This window comes from Delphinus delphis, chromosome 13 (genome assembly GCF_949987515.2).
Source record: "Delphinus delphis chromosome 13, mDelDel1.2, whole genome shotgun sequence".
Taxonomy (NCBI): Eukaryota; Metazoa; Chordata; class Mammalia; order Artiodactyla; family Delphinidae; genus Delphinus; species Delphinus delphis.
In genome coordinates, this window is record NC_082695.1 from 9,407,843 (window position 1) to 9,431,442 (window position 23,600).

Here is a 23,600-nt window from a genome sequence, read left to right on the forward strand (position 1 = left end):
AAAATTTTTTAATTTAAAAAAAAAAAACACAAAAAACACAACCAAATCTAGGGACTTCCCTGGTGGCGCAGTGGTTAAGACTCTGCGATCCCAATGCAGGGGGCCCAGGTTCGATCCCTGGTCAGGGAACTAGATCCCACATGTATGCTGCAACTAAAAGTTTGCATGCCATAACTAAGGAGCCCACCTGCCGCAACTAAGATCCAGCGCAACCAAATTAATTAATTAATTTTAAAAATCCAAATCTATACAAGTGATATAAAATTAACTGAATTCTATAGGCGTGGAAGTCACAGATACTGCTAACACTAGTGGTTTGTTGTCTGCATTAATAACAGAAAGAAACACTCCGGGCTTCCCTGGTGGCGCAGTGGTTGAGAGTCTGCCTGCTAATGCTGGGGACACGGGTTCGTGCCCTGGTCTGGGAGGATTCCCACATGCTGCGGAGCAACTAGGCCCATGAGCCACAACTACTGAGCCTGCGCATCTGGAGACTGTGCTGCGCAACGAGAGGCCGCGATAGTGAGAGGCCCGCGCACCGCAATGAAGAGTGGCCCCCGCTTGCCACAACTCGAGAAAGCCCTCGCACAGAAACGAAGACCTAACACAGCAAAAATAAATTAATTAATTAATAAACTCCTACCCCCAACATCTTAAAAAAAAAAAAAAGAAAGGCTCCATTTCAATTAAAGATTAATGAAAATAAAGATGTGATATTTTTTCCCACCCAAGTTCATCAATGCCCTGAATCTGCTCCATGAACCATTTGGAAATCCATGGATCCAGGTTAAGAACACTGGCTATGTGTTCTAAAAAGAAGGAAGAAAGCTGGGCTTCCCTGGTGGTGCAGTGGTTGAGAGTCCACCTCCCGATGCAGGGGACACGGGTTCGTGCCCCGGTCCGGGAAGATCCCACATGCCGCGGAGCGGCTGGGCCCGTGAGCCATGGCCGCTGAGCCTGCGCGTCTGGAGCCTGTGCTCTGCAATGATAGAGGCTACAACGGTGAGAGGCCTGCATACCGCAAAAAAAAAAAAGAAGGAAGAAAGAGCATTCTGCTGTGGATAAAGGAAATGAGGTAAACAGAGTAAGGAACTGGAGGTGGTACTCATTAATTAGGGTTGCAGAAACAGGCTAGAAAAGGGTCTGGCTGAGCTGAAGCTCCAGCAGGAGCTAGAAACCCTACATTCCTAACTAACCAGCACCACAATGGTATTTTCCCCAGCCACACTCCTTTACTTAGCTGAAGGAGTAGACAGAGAGGAGTTTAAAAATGGAAGGCCAGGGAAGGGTCAGAGAGCCCTGTGAGAGGTAACAAGAAAAGGAGTAGAAGAGTAAAGGTCAAGGTGGCTATGGTCAGAGTAGATCTTGGAGGGCATTCTGGAAGAGAAGCAGTTAGAAGTGATGACAAAATCATGAAAGCAGGCTGCTAAAATAAGATGGAAATGAATGATATTGAAGTAACAGAGCTAAATTTCTGCAGGAATAGTGTTCTGTTCCAAATGATCAACTTGAAAATAAAATTTTGCAAAATCTACCATTTGCAAACTAACATTTGAAGATATTAAGGGTCTTAGCCACAAAACTATGGGAAACTTAAATACATTCCAAATGTATATACCCCTCTGTTCTAAATACCAAGAAGTTATAATTACATTACAATATGAATCAGACAATAGCACTTGCCTATTAAAAAATGCAGAAGTGGATAATGTTCGTTTTGAACAACCACAACTATTTTCTAATCATAATTCTGGGCCTATTAAGCAGAACTATTTAACATTTAAAATGTTGGAAGTGGTTTGTTTGATACACCATATGATGACAGTTATGTAACCACAAAATTCAAGTCTTTGAGGTTACATCCACAAAACTCAGTTTTTTCTTCAACTTTAAGCTTTAAAGGAGAAAATGAATCAGGAAGAACTAGTATAAAGTGTTGAAAAACAAAACACAGGTCATCCTGACTTCACACATTATAGGGTCAGGACAGAAAATCAGGATCCATCTCTATAGCACATGTCCCCTACAAACAGGCAACAAAGACTTCCCTGCTCATAAAATCTTCTTGTCCCAGCAGCTAGAATTCTTGACCAAACACCTGTCTTTAAAAGTTTCTTGGGGGAATCCCCTGGCAGTCCAGTGGTTAGGATGCCACACTTCCACTGCCAAGGGCATTGGTTCAATCCCTGGTTGGGGAACTAAGATCCTGCAAGCCACAGGGCACAACCAAAAACATTAAATTAAAAAAAAAAGTCTTTTGTGCAAATAAAATAAAAGCAAATAATGGCAAAACCATGACTTTCTAGTAGATGGAGATGTTACAATAAAGAAGAACGCACTGGTGAGCAAATCCATGCAACACCTAACAACATTCCACAGGACAGGACAGACCAACATGACAAAATAAAGAACAATAGGCCAACCACCTGCACCCTGCATTTTACTCAAAATTTTGAAAACTTAAAAAATAATTTCTTATCTTACTAGAAAAGAATGTCATTTTTCCAAACACAGAACTACCTAATCATATCTTTGCCTCTAGGGTACTTGAACAAGGAAAATGAGTTTTGTGACCCATAAGTAGAAAGGGGTTTATTTCTACGCTGGTTAGCACAAAAATAAAATAAGCTAATCTCTAAGGTGTGGGATCTTTTACTCGTATGATTTCAAACTGAACCGAAGTAAAGTTGATTTCATACTGTTCTTCACAAATGAATACATTGTGTCCTTTGACATAAATTCAAGTATGTATGCATTTCTAACATACACAGCAACTAAGGCAAATTAATTACTTTAAAAGATCTTCAAGGGCTTCCCTGGTGGCGCAGTGGTTGAGAGTCCACCTGCTGATGCAGGGGACACGGGTTCGTGCCCTGGTCTGGGAGGATCCCACATGCTGCGGAGCGGCTGGGCCTGTGAACCATGCCGCTGAGCCTGCGCGTCCAGAGCCTGTGCTCCACAACGGGAGAGACCACAATGGTGAGAGGCCCGCGTAACGCAAAAAAAAAAAAAAAAAAAAAAAAAAAGACCTTCAAAATAGCCCGCATGCATGTTCTAATACTTCACACTCCCTTACCTGTGCTGCTGACTTTTCTCACTTGTACCAGAATCATTTGGGTCTTGTTTTCAAAGTTAGCACCTGGGATTTTGTTTTCTGTATTTCAAAAGGGTATTAAAATGCCTACTAGAAGCAACCTTTTGTCAGAAAAATATACTCTGGATATGTCATGTTGTAGGAAAGCTGCTTTTAGTCTGGCTAGGAATAATTGCTTTCTTGAGTTTCCTGGAAATGAGTGGTAATTACCAGTTGTCTATGGCAATGTCTACGTAAGGAAGAAAAAAAAAGAAACACCAAAAACTACTAGTTTTTCCCTGGCTTGGGTGCAGTGTGTGTAAAGACGTATAAAACTTTCAAAATATCAATTGAAAGAATCAGTATACATTGAGTACCTACTACATATCTGTAAGGCATTATGCTAGATACCACAGGGTGTACACATCCCTAGGTTCTATAAACATGACGTCTGAACTCCAGAAAATTATAATGCATTGGGAGAGACAAAATACACTCACAAAAAGATATACACTGCTTTGTAAAGCTGAGTGTTCAGTACATGAGGTAAGACAACTGATTTTTCAACTGTGCGCCATGAAATCTGATTTCTTAAGGGTACCTGAGCAGACAGAGCAAAAGCTGAATAAGTAAGGTTCTAGGATAATTCCCAATCCCCTCCCCCACCACTGCCTTATAAGTGGGATTCAGCATGAGATTTCCTTGGGGGTAGGGGGGAACAAACTATTCTGTGCTGAAAATAAAATGTAGTAAAGCTTAGAATACATTGTTATAGGCAATCAAAACAGACCACAGTAAGCTGGGAAGGTCAGGGAAGACTCTAAAGAGGAAAGGAGATTTGAGCTTGGTCTTGAAAAAGTATCTAAAATTCTAGTTAGGAAGGAAGATATTCAGAGTGGAGAATAAATCCAGCAGTAAGATAACCAAGCTCAAAAATGGAGAGAAGAATATCTAGCATGCAGAAAACACCACCTTAGGTCAAGAAGCGGATAAATACTGGGGAATAATGAGAGATGAGGTTGAAAAAGAGAAGTTCCACTGGGGAGGGCCCTGAATGCCAAGGTATGGCATCCCAACTTTATTCCGTAAGCAACAGTGGTCACTGTAGATTTTTTAACAAGGGATGAGATGTCTGACAACAAAATAATATAGCCTAGAGCAATAGTTATTTTGACTGTGATCATTACAGAAAGTTTCTGAGTCCTGTAACTCAAAGTAAATTTACCATTCAAGGAAGAAATGACAGAGCCTTAGCAAGAGAACTGAGATGGAGACTATTGGAACAGCTGAAGTAGGCAAGAGAGCTCAAGGATGTCAGCTTCAAAAGTGCAAATACAGGAGAGGAAAAGCAGCAACAATGAGCTCTAAGAAACACAGTATGCCACATGAAGAAGTTCTTTCCTGAGCAACAAGCAACTTCAAGGAAAAGTACAGTGTATCATGTTAAGAGTCTCTTATTTTCAGTCCAAACATCACTCCTTGTGTTAAAAATAAATTAATTAAAAATTTAAAGAGAGACTCTATGGTTTTCTAGTTAGAATCAAACCAAACCACCCAAATCATTTTCTTTTGTTCTTTTCTGAGATCTGACCTAAGTACCCCTTTGACCAAAGTCTGGAAAGAATCAACTGATGTGGAAAAGCAAATACCTAAGTTCTGTTCTTGTTAAAAATACAATTTACAAATTAATTTGTGTTTCTGTTCCTCTGATGGAAACCAACGGAAAAGCCTAGAATATGACTAAACGACAGGACAGACATCTTGATCAGTGCACCATTCAGCAAGTGCAAAGGATACAGGGCTTCCACAATAAACAACCATACAAATGCTTTTGATGTTACAATATACTTTATCACAAGTTTGAATAAAGTAATTGGACCGAGAAGCTCTATTTAGGCAGCACCAATCTGCACCAGCATGTATCAATAATGAAGAAACCTGATATTCTTCCTATACAAAACGAATTACAAAATTTTATAGTACTATGATAAAATGAGATAACAAAAATATTCCTGAGAGAAAAACATATCCTACTTAAATATTAAAAAGCAGTAGTTCTGGGGACTTCCCTGGCAGTCCAGTGGTTAAGACTCTGCACTTCCACTGTAGGGGGCAAGGGTTCGATCCCTGGTCCGGGAACTAAGATTCCGCATGCATGCATGTGGCGCAGCATGGCCAAAAGTAAATAAATAAATAAATATGCAATAGTTCTTATTTCCCCTACTAATAAACTCTGTTTGTGAGATGTACAAATTGGATTCCCTAGTTAAAACTTTAGGCAAAACATTTTTAAGATAAAATATTTCACCTTAGTTTTACTGGGCCCTTTATGTAACATAAAGGCACTATAATTAGTAATTTAACATCTGAAAAGCAATTTTCTTAAAACCTTAAATTAGCTAAATTAAAAGTTGAGCTGAAATTGTTCAGAAATTTTATCACGTAAAATGCTGCTGGGGGGAGGAGTCAAGATGGTGGTGTGGGAAGACACAGACTTAGCATCTCCCTACAACTAGGGCGCCTGCCGGCCGCTGGTGGGGAACTCTGACCCCCAAGAAGACAGGAGGAACCCCAGAGTAAACCAGTGGGATGTAGGGGGACCAAGGGGAGAGAAGTGGAGGCCAAACGAGATTGGTGCCCCTGAGGCCAGGGAGCTCAGGAGAGGCAGGTGGGAGGGGCTCTCCAGGAAGAGCAGGAAAGAAGCAGAGGGCGATCACCTGGCCCACTCGGGCAGTGGAGCCTGCTGAGCTCTCAAGCCAGTTCCCCCCGCACAAAGCCCCATCCAGGCCACATGGGTCCTGGGGGCACAGGAGGGAGGCTGGGGAGATCAGGAGTGGCAGGTGGGAGGGGCCGTCCAGGGGGAGCAGGAGAAGGGCAGAGGGCAACTGCCCCGCCCACTGGGGGCAGGGGAACCTGCTGAGCTCCCAGGCCAGTCCCCTGCCCTCCAAGGCCCTCCCCCCACCCCCAGCCAGCCACACTGGTCCTGGGGGCATAGGAGGGAGGCCCAAGACATCAGGAGAGGCAGGCGGGAGGGGCCCTCCCAGAACTCAGACCAGAGGAGCAGGTGAGAGGAGAGGAGGGCCTTTGCCGTGCCCACTCGAGCCCAGGAAGGCTGCTGGGCTCCCAGGTGAGGTCCCCTGCCCTGAGACCAGGGGTGGGGGGCATACCTGGGCCCCTTCTGTTCCTTCCAGCCCTGTGGGTCCTGAGCATTGGCTCTGCCCACCACCCAAACCTCACCCTTGTTTAGGCCCTGCTCTCCAGGGCCAAGGCCTTCCCCCCCTCCCTTTTTTTTTTCCTTTTCCCTTTCTCTTTTTTACTACTGCGGTACTGATGTACCTTCCGGTTGCTGATTCATCTATATTATTATTTTTACATTCTTTCTAACATCTGTTAGTTTCCTAGTCTAATTTTATTTTTTACTTTGTTATTGTTCTCTTTTTAATTCTTTTTTTTTTTTTTTGCTGCCCCACATGACTTGCGGGATCTTGATTCACGAGCCTGGGTTCAGGCAGAAGCTCCTGCGGTGGAAGCTCCGAGTCCGAACCACTGGACTAACAGAGAACCTCAGACCCCAGGGAATATTCATCAGAGTGAGGTCTCACAGAGTTCCTCATCTCAGCACCAAGACCCACCTCTACCCAATAACCTACCCAGCTCTACCCAATAGTGGTGGAAGCTTCAGGCCAAACAACCAGTAAAACAGGAACACAATCCCACTCATTAAAAAAAAAAAAAAAAAAAGAGATGGCAAAAAAACATGTCACAGATGAAGAAGCAAGGTAAAAAACCTACAAGACCAAATAAATAAAGACGAAATAGGCAATCTACCTGAAAAAGAATTCAGAGTAATGATAGTAAAGATGATCCAGAATCTTGAAAATACAACGGAAGCACAGATTGAAAAAATACAAGAAATGTTTAACAAAGATACAGAAGAACTAAAGAACAAACAGAGGTGAACAACACAATAACTGAAATGAAAAATACACTAGAAGGAATCAATAACAGAGGCAGAAGAATGAATAAGTGAGCTGGAAGACAAAATGACAGAAATAACTGCCAAGGAGTGGAATAAGGAAAAAAGAATAAAAAGAATTGAAGACAATTGAAGACAATCTCTGAGACTTCTGGGACAACACTAAACAGACCAACATTCGAATTACAGGCGTCCCAGAAGAAGAAGAGAATAAAGGGTCTGAGAAAATATTTCAAGAGATTATAGTGGAAAACTTCCCTAACATGGGAAAGGAAATAGTCACCCAAAGTCCAGGAAGCACAGAGAGTCCCATACAGGATAAACCCTAGGAAAAACACACCAGGACACATATTAATCAAGCAAAAATTAAATTCAAAGAAAAAACATTAAAAGCAGTAAGGGAAAAACAAAAAATAACATACAAAGGAATCCCCATTAGGTTATCAGCTGATTTTTCAGTGGATACTCTGCAGGCCAGAAGGGAGTGGCAAGATATACTTAAAGTGATGAAAGAGAAAAACCTACAACCAAGATTACTCTACCCAGCAAGGATCTCATTCAGATTCGACAGAGAAGTCAAAAGCTTTTCAGACAAACAAAAGCTAAGAGAATTCAGCACCACCAAACCAGCTTTACAACAAATGCTAAAGAAACTTCTCTAAGCAGGAAACGCCAAGAGAAGGAAAAGACCCATAAAAAACAAACCCAAAACAATTGAAAAAATGGTAATAGGAACATACATATTGGTAACACTGAATGTAAACGGATTAAATGGCCCAACCAAAAGACACAGACTGGCTGAATGGATACAAAAACAAGACCCATATATATGCTGTCTACAAGAGACCCACTTCAGACATAGGGACACATACAGACTGAAAGTGAAGGGATGGAAAAGGATATTCCATGCAGATGGAAATCAAAAGAAAGCTGGAGTAGCAATACTCCTATCAGATAAAATAGACTTTAAAATAAAGACTATTACAAGAGATAAGGAGGGACACTACATAATGATCAAGGGATCAATCCAGGAAGAAGCTATAACAATTACAAATGTTTATGCACCCAACACAGGAACACCTCAATACATAAGGCAAATGCTAACAGCCATGAAAGAAGAAATCGACAGTAACACAATAATAGTAGGGGACTTTAACACCCCGCTTACACCAGTGGACAGATCATCCAAACAGAAAATAAGTAAGGAAACACAAGCTTTAAATGACATAACAGATCAGATAGATCTAACTGATATTTATAGAACATTCCACCCAAAAGTGGCAGAATACACTTTCTTCTCAAGTGCACACAGAACATTCTCTAGGATAGATCACATCTTGGGTCACAAAGCAAGCCTCGGAAAATTTAAGAAAACTGAAATCGTATCGAGCTTCTTTTCTGACCACAACGCTATAGGACTGTAAATCAATTACAGGAAAAAAACTGTAAAAAAACACAAATACACGGGGGCTAAGCAGTGCGCTACTAAATAACCAAGAGATCACTGAAGAAATCAAAGAAGAAATTTAAAAAATACATTGAAACAAATGACAATGAAAACATGATGACCCAAAACCTATGGGACGCAGCAAAAGCAGTTCTAAGCGGGAAGTTTATAGCAATTCAATCTCACCTCAAGAAACAAGAAAAATCTCAAATAAACAATCTATCCCTACACTTAAAAGAACTAGAGAAAGAAGAACAAAGAAAACCCAAAGTCAGTAGAAGGGAAGAAATCATAAAGATCAGAGCAGAAATAAATGAAACAGAAAACAACAGCAAAGATCAATAAAATTAAAAGCTGGTTCTTTGAGAAGATAAACAAAATTGATAAACCCTTAGCCAGACTCATCAAGAAAAAAAGGGAAAGGACACAAATAAATAAAATTAGAAATGAAAAAGGAGAAATCACAACTGACACTGAAGAAATACAATGACTATTACAAACAACTACATGCCAATAAAATGGACAACCACAAAGAAATGGACAAATTCTTGGAAAGGTACAATTTTCCAAGACTGAACCAGGAAGAATTAGAAAATATAAACAGACCTATCACAAGTAATGAAATTGAAACCGTAATTAAAAATCTTCCAACAAACCAAAGTCCAGGATCAGATGGCTTCACAGGTGAATTCAATCAAACATTTAGAGAAGAGCTAACACAGATCCTTCTCAAACCCTTCCAAAAAACTGCAGAGGGAGAAACACTCCCAAATTCATTCTACAAAGCCACCATCACCCTGATACCAAAACCAGAAAAAAAAAAAATCACAAAAAAAGAAAATTACAGACCAGTATCACTGATGAACATAGATGCAAAAATCCTGAACAAAATATTAGCAAACAGAATCCAACAGCACTTTAAAAGGATCATACACCATGATCAAGTGGGATTTATCCCAGGGATGCAAGGATTCTTCATATATGCAAATCAATCAATGTGATACACCACATTAATAAATTAAGGAATAAAACCCATATGATCATCTTAATAGATGCAGAAAAAGCTTTTGAACAAAATTCAACACCCATTTATGATAAAGACTCTCCAGAAAATGGGCATAGAGGGAAACTACCTCAACATAATAAAGACCATATATGACAAACCCACAGCAAGCATCATACTCAATGGTGAAAAACTGAAAGCATTTCCACTAGGATCAGGAATAAGACAAGGATGTCCACTCTCGCCACTCTTTTTTCTTTTTTAATTAATTAATTTATTTATTTTTGGCTGCATTGGGTCTTCATTGCTGCGCGCGGGCTTTCTCTAGTTGCAGCGAGTGAGGGCTACTCTTCATTGCAGTGTGCAGGCTTCTCTTGCTGTGGAGCACGGGCTCTAGGCACACGGGCTTCAGCAGTTGCAGCATGTGGGCTCAGTTGCTCCGCAGCATGTGGGATCCTCCTGGACCAGGGCTCAAACCTGTGTCCCCTGCACTGGCAGGCGGATTCCCATCCACTGCGCCATCAGGGAAGTCCCTCGCCACTCTTTTTCAACATAGTTTTGGAAGCCCTAGCCATGGCAGTCAAGAGAAAAATAAATAGAAGGAATACAAATTGGAAAAGAAGAAGTAAAACTGTCACTATTTGCTGATGACATGATACTATACATAGAAAATCCTAAAGATGCCACCAGAAAACTATTAGATTTGATCACTGAATTTGGTAAGGTTGCAGGATACAAAATTAATGCACAGAAATCTCTGGCATTCCTATACACCAACAATGAAAAATCAGCAAGAGAAATTAAGGAAACACTCCCATTTACCACTGCAACAAAAAGAATAAAATACTTAGGAATAAACCTGCCTAAGGCGGCGAAAGACTTGTACTCAGAAAACTATAAAACACTGATGAAAGAAGTCAAAAATGACATAAACAGATGGAGAAATGTACCATGCTCTTGGATTGGAAGAAATCAATATTGCGAAAATGACTATACTGCCCAAAGCAATCTACAGATTCACTGCAATCCCTATCACACTACCAACGGCATTCTTCACAGAATTAGAACAAAAAAATCTTACAATTCGTATGGAAACACAAAAGACCCCAAATAGCCAAAGCAATCTTGAGGGGAAAAAAAAAAACGGAGGTATCAGGCTCCCCGACTGTAAACTATACCACAAAGCTACAGTAATCAAGACAGTATGGTACTAGCACAAAAAGAGAAATATAGATCAATGGTACAGGGTAGAATGCCCAGAGATAAAACCCATGCACATATGGGCACCTAATTTATGACAAAGGAGGCAAGAACATACAATGGAGAAAAGACAGCCTCTTCAATAAGTGGTGCTGGGAAAACTGGACGGCTACATGTAAAAGAATGAAATTAGAACACTCCTTAACACCATACACAAAAATAAACTCCAAATGGATTAAAGACTTAAATGTAAGACAAGACACTCTTTGACATAAAAAAGTTTCCTATAAAACTTTTAGAGGAAAACATAGGAAAGACACTCTTTGACATAAACCACAGCAAGATCTTTTCTGACCCACCTCTTAGAATAACAGAAATAAAAACAAAAATAAACAAACAGGACTTAATTAAACTTAAAAGCTTTTGCACAGCAAAGGAAACCACAAACAAGACCAAAAGACAACCCTCAGAATGGGAGAAAATATTTGCAAATGAAACAACAGACAAAGGATCAATCTCCAAAATACACAAACAGTTCATGGAGTTCAATATCAAAAAAAACAAACTATCCAGTTAAAACAATGGGCAGAAGACCTAAATAGACTTTTCACTAAGGAAGACATACAGATGGCCAAGAGGTACATGAAGAGATGCTCAACATCACTAATTATTAGAAAAATGCAAATCAAAACTACAATGAGGTATCACCTCACACTGGTCAGAATGGCCATTATCAAAAAAGATAGAAACAATAAATGCTGGAAAGGATGTGGTGAAAAGGGAACCCTCCTACACTGTTGGTGGGAACGTAAATTGATACAACCACTATGGAAAACACTATGGAGGTTCCTTAAAAAACTTAAAATAGAACTACCATATGACTCAGCAATCCCACTACTGGACAATACCCTGAGAAAACCATAATTCAAAAAGAGAAAAAGCCACGGTGGGGTGGGGATGGTGGTGTGCTGAACTGGGCGATTGGGATTGACATGTATACACTGATGTGTATAAAATTGATGACTAATAAGAACCTGCATATAAAAAAACAAACAAACCAAAAAACAACCAATACTAAACTTTCTTTGGTTTATTTGTATGGAAATATGTTAATATAAATGTTTCAGACATTACATGAAATTCCTAAAAATCTTTTATGTTCTGGTATAATGTTATAAGTCATAATTCTAGTTATTACTTTAAAATGTATATCTCAGAAATAACTAAATTTCCTTGTCAATTGCATTATTATGAACTTTCATCAAATCTTTAACCATGGTCATTTTTAAGTCTTTTGTCATTTACAGACAGTTCTGGGTGTACTCTGATGCTTTTGCAAAAATGTTCCTATAACAGGGTTTCATCTTCAAGGAATTCATGGAAAAGACTGACAAGTACAGGTTTCTGGTAACTGACTATACTGCTGAACTGAATGAATAAGCATTTTCAGAACTCTAATGGAAAACTGATGAATTCATAAAAGTGCTAACAAAAGATCAAGAAGAAAAAAAATTAATTACATGGGACTGAGTGAACTGATGAGGATGATTATAGTTTTTGTGACTTTGTTTGAATAATAATAATAAAAAAATCCCACAAGGACTCAGAGGCAAAATATATACAAATCAATTTTCACTGCAAAGTAAAGGAGCTGTTACAGTGGAGGATTACTGGACTGAATATCAATATTATGACATAGTACGAGTGTGTTTCATGTTTGGTAATTGCAATCATTGTTGCTTTTGTTGTGGTCATCCATTTAAAATGCTTGGTGTCAGTTTATTTATATCTTGTAAAAATAAGATACAGTGTGTGTGTGTGTGTGTGTGTGTGTGTGTGTGTGTGTGTGTGTGTGAGAGAAAAAAACAAAAAACAAAAAGAGACATGCACCACAATGTTCACTGCAGCACTATTTACAATAGCCAGGACATGGAACCAACCTAATTGTCCATCGACAGATGAATGAATAAAGAAGATGTGGCACATATATACAATGGAATATTACTCAGCCATAAAAAGGAACAAAACTGAGTTATCTGTAGTGAGGTGAATGGACCTAGAGTCTGTCATACAGAATGAAGTAAGTCAGAAAGAGAAAAACAAATACCGTATGCTAACGCATATATATGGAATCTAAAAAAAAAGGGTACTAATGAACCTAGTTGCAGGGCAGGAATAAAGAGGTAGACATAGAGAATGGACTTGAGGACATGGGGTGGGAGGGTGAAGCCAGAGTAGCACAGACGTATATACACTACCGAATGTAAAATAGTTGGCTGGTGGGAAGCAGCAGCATAGAACAGGGAGATCGGCTTGGTGCTTTGCAATGATTTAAGGGGTGGGATAGGGAGGATGGGAGGGAGGCTCAAGAGGGAGGGGATATGGGGACATGTGTATGCATATGGCTGATTTGCTTTGTTGTGCAACAGAAACTAACACAGTATTGTGAAGCAATTATACTCCAATATAGATGTATTAATAAATAAAATAAAATAAAATAATTGAAAATATCTTAAAAAAATGCTGCTATATTTGACTTAAAAAATCAACCAAGTACCAGGGAAAAAAATTTAAACCCACAAACCAGATTCCTTTGAAAAATGTGAATGAAGATCAGTAGTCAAGATTCCACAGGATCAAATGCACAACCAATTCTACAGCAAAGCCAGATTAATGTAACACAGAAGAACAAGAGAAAAATCGAAGTCCACTTCGCGAGGCCTGCTGTATTTAAAAAACAAGGTGATAGATGCCACAGAACATTAGATTTCTAATTCCTACATCATCTCCAAAATAGGTCAGGCAAAATTCTAACAAAAACCTCAACAGAAAGATACACTTTGTAGAGTGGTATCCGGAGGTGAACATTCTGTTTTCAGCTTCTCCATTAGGCTCCTGGTTCAGAACCCCATTTTGAGGCGGGAGGAGGAGCCTTTAGCCTATGCCATCCGAAAGAATGAAATAGTCTAATTTTGTTTGAGGGTTTTTTTTAATAAAAGGTACTGTTTTCAAGTCAAAAGTTAAGGGAAGACACAGAAGGGAAAGGGGAAAGAAAGTGATTTTATAGAAGATTTAGGGCAAAAAAATCCAAGGTAAATTCAGAAATATTCAGGAATCAGAAAACAGAATGTGGGAAGTGTCTTCCAATACTATTAGCCAATACAGTAGTCTTTTTACAACAACTCTTAAACTTATAGCAAAAGTGTTTGGCAATAGGTTAAGAAAAAGTCAGTAGACAAAATTAATTCCAATCCTTAAACAGCTATACAAACACCATTCTGTTTCCTCTGCAGATATATAAAACATTTTACAGATTCAGACTGTTGTTCTGGAGTATAAATTAGAAGACCAACTGTTCAAGTGCACATTCTCACTTAAAACTATTTGCCAGGTCTGATCAGAAATTAAGGTGGAGACAATTTATCCACACTCCTTTATTGCCCTGCTGTATTACTAGTTTTTTAATATATCTGGCGTTCATAAGACTCTATTGAGACTCTGCAGAGCAAGAGAAAAAATAAAACTAAAACCAGACAGTAACTGGGTGTACTTGCATTAGACAATACTACCAAGTAAACTGTCTTCCTGAAAATGTCCTGGATTTGTCTGAATTACCTACTAGGGAGTTCAGGAATGCTACCTTTTTTATTGGCACAAAAACAGACATATAGATCAATGGAACAGTATAGAGAGCCCAGAAATAAACCCACACATCTACTGTCAATTAATCTTCAACAAAGGAGGCAAGAATATACAATCGAGAAAAGAGAGTCTCCTCAGCAAGTGGTACTGGGAAAGCTGGACAGCTGCATGTAAATCAGTGAAGTTAGAACACTCCCTCACACCATACACAAAAATAAACTCAAAATGGCTCATAGACTTAAATACAAGACATGACACCATAAAACTCCTAGAAGAGAACACAGGCAAAACATTCTCTGACATAAATTGTAGCAATGTTTTCTTAGGTCAGTCTCCCAAGGCAATAAATAAAAGCAAAAATAAACAAATGGAACCTCATCAAACCTATAAGCTTTTGCACAGCAAAGGAAACCATAAACAAAACGAAAAGACAACCCACAGAATTGGAGAAAATATTTGCAAATGATGAGACCGACAAAGGCTTAATTTCCAAAATATACAAACAGCTCATACAACTCAATATCAAAAAAACAAACAACCCAATCAAAAAATGGGCAGAAGACCTAAACAGACATTTCCCCAAAGAAGACATACAGATGGCCAACAGCATATGAAAATATGCTGAACATCACTAATTATTAGAGAAATGCAAATCAAAACTACCACTTCACACTGGTCAGAATGGCCATCATCAAAAAGTCTGCAAATAATAAATGCTGGAGAGGGTATGGAGAAAAGGGAACTCTCCTATACTGTTGATGGGAATGTAAGCTGGTGCAGCCAGTATGGAGAACAGTATGGAGGTTCCTTGAAAAACTAAAAATAGAAAAGTTATAAACATGAAGAATATAGCAGATAATTTCTGTATGCTCTAAAAACATATAGAGATAAAATTTTAATAAATGAAACCATATATTTTAATAAACATGCAATACTTCCCTATTATGTAGGGAAACTACTACTGCTTAGGTTTCCATCACCTGTTCCACCATACCTGTTTAATTTTTTAAATCTCAATAAACTCTGTGCCACCTCCATACTGGCCTCAGTAAATGCTGATGGATCTCCATTTACTGTTTGGCCCTGACATGGACATACATCCTTCTCTAACTAGCCCACAGCAAGGCTGAGGTAGTAAACTTTCTAACAGTACAGTTTTAACAGAAGACTATTAGAACATGGACTTACTTAGAAAAGCTACTCCCAAAGCCCACAGGCCCAAGACAACCCCCTGACAGGGCTTTCCTGCTCAGCTTCCTGGACAGACGCCAGCCACAAGACCACCTGCCTATCTATCACCCCACCTGCCTACCTACCACAGGGCCTATCCTACCTCCTGCCCAAAGGGCAGGCTGTCGATCCCAATCACTTCTCCAGCTTTAGAGCTGCCTGCCTGTCCAATGTTAGCACCCCCTGCCCATCTATAGAACCTACTGCACTCCTTGCTCCAAGAATGTGCCTACTCAGCTGCAAGGCTGTGGCCAGCCCCACCATACTAGAGCACCACCCATGAATGAATCTGGAACACAGAATTTAAGGATTCTCAGGCCACATCCTGCTCTGGGATCTGCCTCTTCCTTAGCGACTGATATGGCACTCCTAATGTCATGCCCTTCAGAAAAGATCCCTCTTTGTTACTCATAGGACCCCACCCTATCAGACATACAGGATGACCACATGAAAACAAAACAGTGCAACACCAGAATAAAATAAACTGTACAGTTTTATTTCTCACTGCTCTCTAATCACACATTCACAACCCGACTTCCTCCAACTACTACAACATACACAATTTTTCATGTCTCTGAACTCCATATGGGATTCAATGCCACCAATTTCAACTTTCCATTTTCCTGAATTCTTTCACATGCTTTGGTATCTCCAACTCTGAAAATGCCTACAGCAGAGCTTCTTAACATGGAGTACATGAACTCCCTAGGAAACAGTGAACACCACAGAATTAAATTAGAAGTCTCTGCGTATGTGTTTTGTGTAGGGTGAGGGTATACAGTATCCCTAAGTTCTCAAAAGGGACCCAAAATATATTAGGTCTTCAATTTCTCTGTACTGTCTATAGCAATTAGCATAGCAATGAATACATTACAGAGCTCAGTAAGTATTTGCTGCCTGGCTGTAGACATAAGACCACTTATGGCTTTCTTGTTCTTCGCATGAAACTGCTTCTTTAAAAGTATATGGGGCTTCCCTGGTGGCGCAGTGGTTAAGAATCTGCCTGCCAATGCAGGGGACACGGGTTCAAGCCCTGCTCTGGGAAGATCCCACATGCCGCGGAGCAACTAAGCCCGTGTGCCACAACTACTGAGCCTGTGCGTCTAGAGCCCGTGCTCCACAACAAGAGAAGCCACGACAATGAGAAGCCCGCACACCGTGATGAAGAGTGATGAAGAGTAGCCCCCGCTCGCCGCAACTAGAGAAAGCCTGCGCACAGAAACGAAGACCCAACACAGCCATAAATAAATAAATAAATATATTTAAAAAAAAAGTATATGAAGGCCCTAATTTCACACATTCAAAAGACATTTATTGGGACTTCCCTGGTGGCGCAGTGGATAAAAATCCGCCTGCCAATGCAGGGGACACGCGTTCAATCCCTGGTCCAGGAAGATCCCACATGCTGCGGAGTAACTAAGCCCGTGCACCATTAACTATAGAAGCCCATGTGCCATGACTACTGAAGCCTGCACACCTAGAGCCCATGCTCCACAACAAGAGAAGCCACCGCAATGAGAAGCCCGTACAGAGCAACAAAGAGTAGCTCCCTCTCGCCACAACCGGAGAAAGCCTGCAAGCAGCAACAAAGACCCAACTCAGCACCCCCCCCCCAAAAAAAACATTTATACTGAGAGCATATTGTGTGACAAAACACCATACTAGGCTCCAAGGATGAAAAAAATACAGTATACATACACACAGAACTCATAATGGGGGAGACAGAAACATCTAATTATAATACGACATGGTATAAGGGCAATGATGGAGAGATGCTGGAGAGGAGGCTTCTATGTGATAGCCGATATTATGAGAGTATATAAGCGACTGACATGTGGGTAAGAGCAGTGGGCAAAGAAAGAAAGGGAGTTCCCTGGTGGTCTAGTAGTTAGGATTTGGCACTTTCACTACCATGGCCCGGGTTTAATCCCTAGTCAGGGAACTAAGATCCTGCAAGCTGCAAGGTGTGGCAAAAATAAAAAAATAAAATTAAAAAAGAAAGAAAGAAAGAAAGAAAATAAATAAATAAAGTTGTTAAAGAGACTAAACCTTAAAAGCTCGTGTCAGGGAATTCCCTGGTGGTGCACTGGTTAGGACTCTGCTCTTCCACTGCAGGGGGCACAGGTTTGATCCCTGGTCGGGGAGCTAAGATCCCGCCATGTCGCGCAACATGGCCAAAACAAACAAACAAAAGAGGGGTGGGAAAAAGTGAGAGAGAGACACTCAAGCAAATAATTACAATTTAAAAAATTGTTATTATTAAAAAAAGAAAAGTTCTTGTCATAAGAAAAGAAAGAAAAAAAGAAACCCTAGGGGAACACAAACACATTGAAGGGCAGTGTGACAGAAATGAAGCCCAAGAATAAAGCAGGAAAGAACTGATTAATAAGACCCATGAAAAACAGAGGAGCAGCTTCTGAAGGAGGGTGAAATCAACAGTGTCAAATGCAGCAGTAAAGACTGAAACAGTCCAAAAGATCTAGCAACTAGAGGTTACTGGTAACCTCAGAAGTTTCCAAGTTGTAAGCATAAAAGGCAGACTACTCCTCATGGGAGGAGTCAGTAGAAAATGCGAGTTAAGAAATTTGGATAAGAAAGGAATACAGAACAGTAGTTAGAAGAATTCAAGATAAAAAGGGATCCTTTTTAGGATGAGAAGGACTTGAACCAGTTGTCAGGCTAAAGGGAAAGAGTAAGTGGAAAGGAAGAGGTTGAAGAGTCTGGACACAGAGACGTGACATAAAAGAGCAAGAACGCAGGAATGGTAAAATGGACAGAGTCAAGGGCATGACTGGAGAAGCTGGTATTAAACAGGAAGTGAGATATCTCCTCTACTAAAGCCAAAGGAAAGAGAACAGTGATGGCAAGGGGGAAGATAAATCTGTAGATGGGGGAGGGGAGAGTTGATTATAGAGAGCATTCCCAATAACCAATTTTCTCATGTATGGTTTTTCACTTACTGTGACAAAGGAGCTGGCAAGCAAAAGTGAGTCTTAAGACTAAATCTAACTTGAAATAAGGAATTAGATGAAATTACACTGTACTAGATGAATCTAGAGTCAAAGGATGAGTGTTGAGACAAAATATGTTCTGTGTTATTTCACTAAAGCTGGTACAATATGTATTTTTGAACAACCATAACAGCTGAAATGCAGTAGGGAAAATAATCTAGGTCTAGACTTGGCAAACTTTTCCTATAAAGGGCCAGATGGTAAACATTTTTTGGCTTTGAAAGCCATATAGTCTCTATTACAACTATTCAACTCTATGGCTGTAGCATTAAAGCAGCCACAGACAATGCATAAATGAATGGGCATAACTGTGTTTCAATAAAACTTTATTTATTGATGAGTCGATTTGGTCCACAGGCTTTAAGTCTGCTGATCCCTGTTCTACAGGCTGAGAAGAGTACAAAGGAAATGAAGCAGAAGAAGCATGAGAGAGAATGGGATAAGGAAGTACAAAAGAAGAGAAGCCACAGAACTAAAATACAGTTGAGTTGGGGTATTAAATCAAAGAGCAACATATGAATAAAGGAGCAATAGGAAGAGCAGAAAGAGAATAAAGGAAAAAAGGAGATGAGAAAGGGATGTTGGAAAGAGACAGAAAACCAAGTAAAAATCGAGTAGCAACAATATGCCAATTCCAAGGTAGACAGATACAAAGGCAGCTGAATGCCCTAAAAAAAAGATGGCAAAATGAAAAGGGGAAAATGAGAGCATCCCAGATCTGTCTGCACTGGAATTCAAATAAAAGATAAAACACACACTAATTTTCCAGTGATAATCTGATGGTCTCTTCTAATTACACATGTGCAAAATGAACCCACGGCTTGCAAGATGTAAAGCTACTTTTCACTTTGCCCATAAATCAAACTGGTATGTGTACAACATTCAAGAGGTCAGATGAAACTTATTCACCATATCCTAAGATATCAATTATTTCTAGGCCTATTATTCATTTGCATATGTATATGAATGACTTTTAAACCTTATTAAAATCAGTGAAGTTAGCATTAAAAACTTAAAAACCACATTGACCTTACTAACTCTAAGCAGTTTTCCCCAAAAGAAAGCCAAACATTTAAAAAGGAAAAGAATTTTTGAACAATATAATAATCTGCATATTTATTCTGCATGAGAATTTTGTTTTTTACTTTTGGCTTTATTTGTGGGGAAATCCTTTAAGGTAAATCCAGATTAATTCTGAACCAGCTCAGCTAAACAATAAATTAGACCACATAATTTATGTCACTATAGGACAATGTTTAAGAGCATGACTTGGGGTTAGACAGCATTTGGGTTTGTGTCCTCACTTTATCAAGTTAATTAATCATGTCTCAGTTCCCTCACCTACAACATGTGGATAATAATCACACCCATTTCAGAAAGAAGGTGTGATGATTAAATGAAAAAATGCACATAAAATGCTTAGCACAGACTCCAACACATAGAATAGGCACTTGATTTTAGTTACGTATGATCAACTTAAGATGTTGACAGTACTATTACAGAACAGAATTATAAGATAAAAGCTCAGAAAGGAAACAAATTTCCCTCTTCTTTTAGGAAGCTACGATGTAATATTAGTTTTTTTGTTCTTATCACTCATTCACTTCCATTAATCCTTAAAAAAAAAAGCCCTCAATCCATCTACCCATTTAAAACATAGCAAAGTGGTATCAAACTGATACCAGTGGGGACTATTCAAGATAATCTACAATTCTGAGACAGAAAGGGCACTGTGAGGTAAGGAAAGAAAGTACAAATCCTCATGACCTCCAGAACAGAGCCATTCCTAGGATCTTATCATATGAAACTCACGGCTCACATGCCTGACTACACCTCAGAATCAAATACTCAGACCCTCACCCAGGCTAATTACAATGAAATCAGAATCTCCAAAAGTGAGAACTAGGCAATTTTTAAAACCCATGGAGACTAAAATGTGAAACCAGCACTAAGAATCACTAGTTAAATCCTACCTTCCTTTACTCAAGGAGACTAGAAATATGAGTATGTGTTTAACACAAAATAATATAAATCTAAAAGCAGTACTAAGTGCCTTAATTTTCACAATAAATTATGCCAATTAATTACTCTAAAAAATTTTTCTCTATAGTATTTCCAAACTAATACTTTTATAAAGGCAACTTCTGCCAGGATAGTGTTAAGAATCAGGATTAAGAGAACTGAAATCCTAAACACATGACTTAATACTATTTTCAGGATACTATGCACTGGACAGAATTGTATAATTCACTAAACCACTACAGTCTTTAAATAAAATACCTGAAATTACTCCACTACTAGATGTCCTCATCAAAAAAACTATTTATGTACATAGTAAAATACATCCATCCCCTTACAAGTGTACTGAACACTGTCAAAGCTGTTGCTCTGATTTGCATTTTCTTGGCTTTCTACAATAAACACACATTACCTGAGAAATAAAGATATAATAAAATAATAAAATAAAGTAAAAATTTAAAGACATTAATTTTTAATGGGATCAATGAATGGGATGGATACCATACATGTCTTCAAGCAATATTTACCTTTCCAAACTTGGGAAATGCCAATTACCTTTAAGAACAAAAACCAAAGCATACTGTGAATGGCTTTTAGCTAAATGGCCTGGTACCCAATAGACCAGGGAACATCTGTTGCTGTTGTTGCCAATACTTTTTCCAGAGTGCTAAGTGATAAATTCAACTAAAATTTTATTTTTCCTTTTGACTTATGATCCAAGTCACTTTTTAAATTTAAAACAGTGAAATACTTCAATAGTATAAGTATAAATATAAATAATTTTGTGCTCCTGGACATAAACATAATCAACTCCAAAGGCAGTCGCTAAAAACAGACTTGTTTCCTTGTACAGGCCACTGAAGGACTCTTAGACAAAGAGTTGTGAATCAAAGACACAGACATTTAGGAAAACACAAGATCAAAACACAGTGCTTTCATCAGCAATGCAAAAGCAGCTACAGAGTATCTAGCCTGGCCAGCTTCTGAAAAAGCAATCTAACTAAAGGTGAAACCTTATTAAGAGGTCCAAGAGAAAGACTTTAACTTTCTGGAGGCTTGTAATTTCTAAATAACAGCATAATCAGTGCAACAATGAAAACAACTGTTGGTATAGACTGAATAATGAAAATCAAGAACTGCTGTTATAATTTGCAACAGAAATGACTACAAAATTTGAACCCCACCCCAAAAAAAATCATTTGAGAATTTTAGAACCAATTTCAAAATTGCTCAGGAGAGCCTTTTAATGTGTTATTGAACATTCAATACTGCAGAGTATGTTCTCCAAATGAGTAACAGCAATTCCCATATCTTCCTCCTCAACAGACACCTGAAACAGACTAAATTTTAACATAACTGCATCACCGCTTTTATATTCTTAAAACATAGTCCCATACTCTGAATGTTTCTTCCAGTATACATGTTCTACTTCTTTACGTTTTTCAACTTCATTAGACAATCATTTTCTATCCATAGCTCTCTGCCTTTCTCCCTTAGCCCTGTGCTTTGATTTCTTTACAAGTTAGAAAACTATTTACAGAACAATAAGCATAGTAAAACTGTAAGTATTATTTATAAACATTATAAAACTAAAAACATATAAGCTAAAACACTAAGTCAAATGGGACAAGAAATTTTTAGTTGAGTATAATCAGTAGCATTCTTGATCATACAACTTTAGAAAATTCTTTACAAACTATTTTTTAATAGAATACAAACTCTCATTATTCATCCTACCAAAAGTACCAAGGAATCTTCCCCCGAGGTTTTAAATATTTTCCAGCAAAAGTGCATTAAAATTTCCATTTCTCTTAATCAAAAAAGTCCATTAAAATTTCCATTTGTCTTAATCAAAAAAGTTCTTATTTCTTGAAAAAAAAAGAAAGAAAGAAAAAAGAAAAGTCTGTATGATTAGTGCAGAGAGTCTTTGCCTGAATATATCTAATAAACCATGAAGCATATTTAGGAAATCAAAACTCACCTCTTCTTGCATAACTGGAGTCCATATCTTTAAACTGTACCACAACAAAATCTGAACACTTGAACAAAATACTCTCCATTATTTCTTCACGTTTTGGCCCCGAACTGGATTCTGTACTTTTCTCATGCGCAGCATCAAGTACCAAATCACACTAGGAAGAATAACATAAGTAAATATTCAAAACATTTATAAAATAAAATCTGACAAGAATACTTTAGCACATCAAGGTACTATTTCTTATATGCCTTTGGTAAAAAATTATCTCAAGACATCCTTATAATCATACCTTTTTCTCAGAAATATGATCTACTATCTATTCCAATATTCAAAAATCCTCTCATCTAAAAGTTGGTCTTTACTACCATGGTCTGTCTTAAGCACAATAGTGGTAAAGAGGAAAACAATGAAACGCCAGACCACTCTTCTAGTCCATAATACTTGCAAAGGCAAAAATATTTTAATAAGCACAAAGAGCAAGAAGTCTTTTTGAATACACAAACCCGTCTATAAAGTAATCAGTACTTGAAACTGAAGAGCGAAATCATTCAAAGTGGTTTTAAACAGCGCATTAAGAGTAAAGTACTATGCATGAAAATGTGACAAACATACCTGCCTCACAACTATAAATTGCTAAATCAGAAACTAATAAACACTACAAGGAAGTCATACAAACATATACAGTAGTTGATGATTCAAGGGGGTTTACATTTAAAAAAAAGAAAAAAAGTAAAAATTACCTTAGGACTGTATGTTTTAAAAACTCCTTCATATATACCTCCGTTTTTCACTTGTACTTCACATTTGGATCCCTAAAAACATACAATTAATTTATCAAAGAAACACTGTGCTATGAAGTCATGGGGGATAACTGCTTTCATTTTACTTTTTAATAGCTTCATTCAACATATTACGTAACCACTGACAGAATAAAAAATTTTAAAACATTTAACAATACACCAAATTCTCAAAATTCTTCAGGAGGCCTTGCTCAGAGTCTGCAGTATAAGTTTAAATAGTG

General features: G+C 38.5%; 1 protein-coding gene across 6 annotated transcripts in view; it reads right to left on the bottom strand.

Moving 5' to 3' along the window:
* ATXN2 (ataxin 2) overlaps positions 1-23,600 on the bottom strand; it is a 119,737-nt gene that overhangs the window by 60,001 nt on the left and 36,136 nt on the right. For all 6 annotated transcript variants that reach the window (XM_060028063.1, XM_069541306.1, XM_060028052.2 and 3 more), the window contains exons 4-5: positions 23,320-23,391; positions 22,583-22,733 (exon numbers count right to left, since the gene is read on the bottom strand). In XM_060028063.1, coding sequence (XP_059884046.1) covers positions 22,583-22,733; positions 23,320-23,391 — 223 coding nt within the window. The remainder of the gene's footprint in view (positions 1-22,582; positions 22,734-23,319; positions 23,392-23,600) is intronic.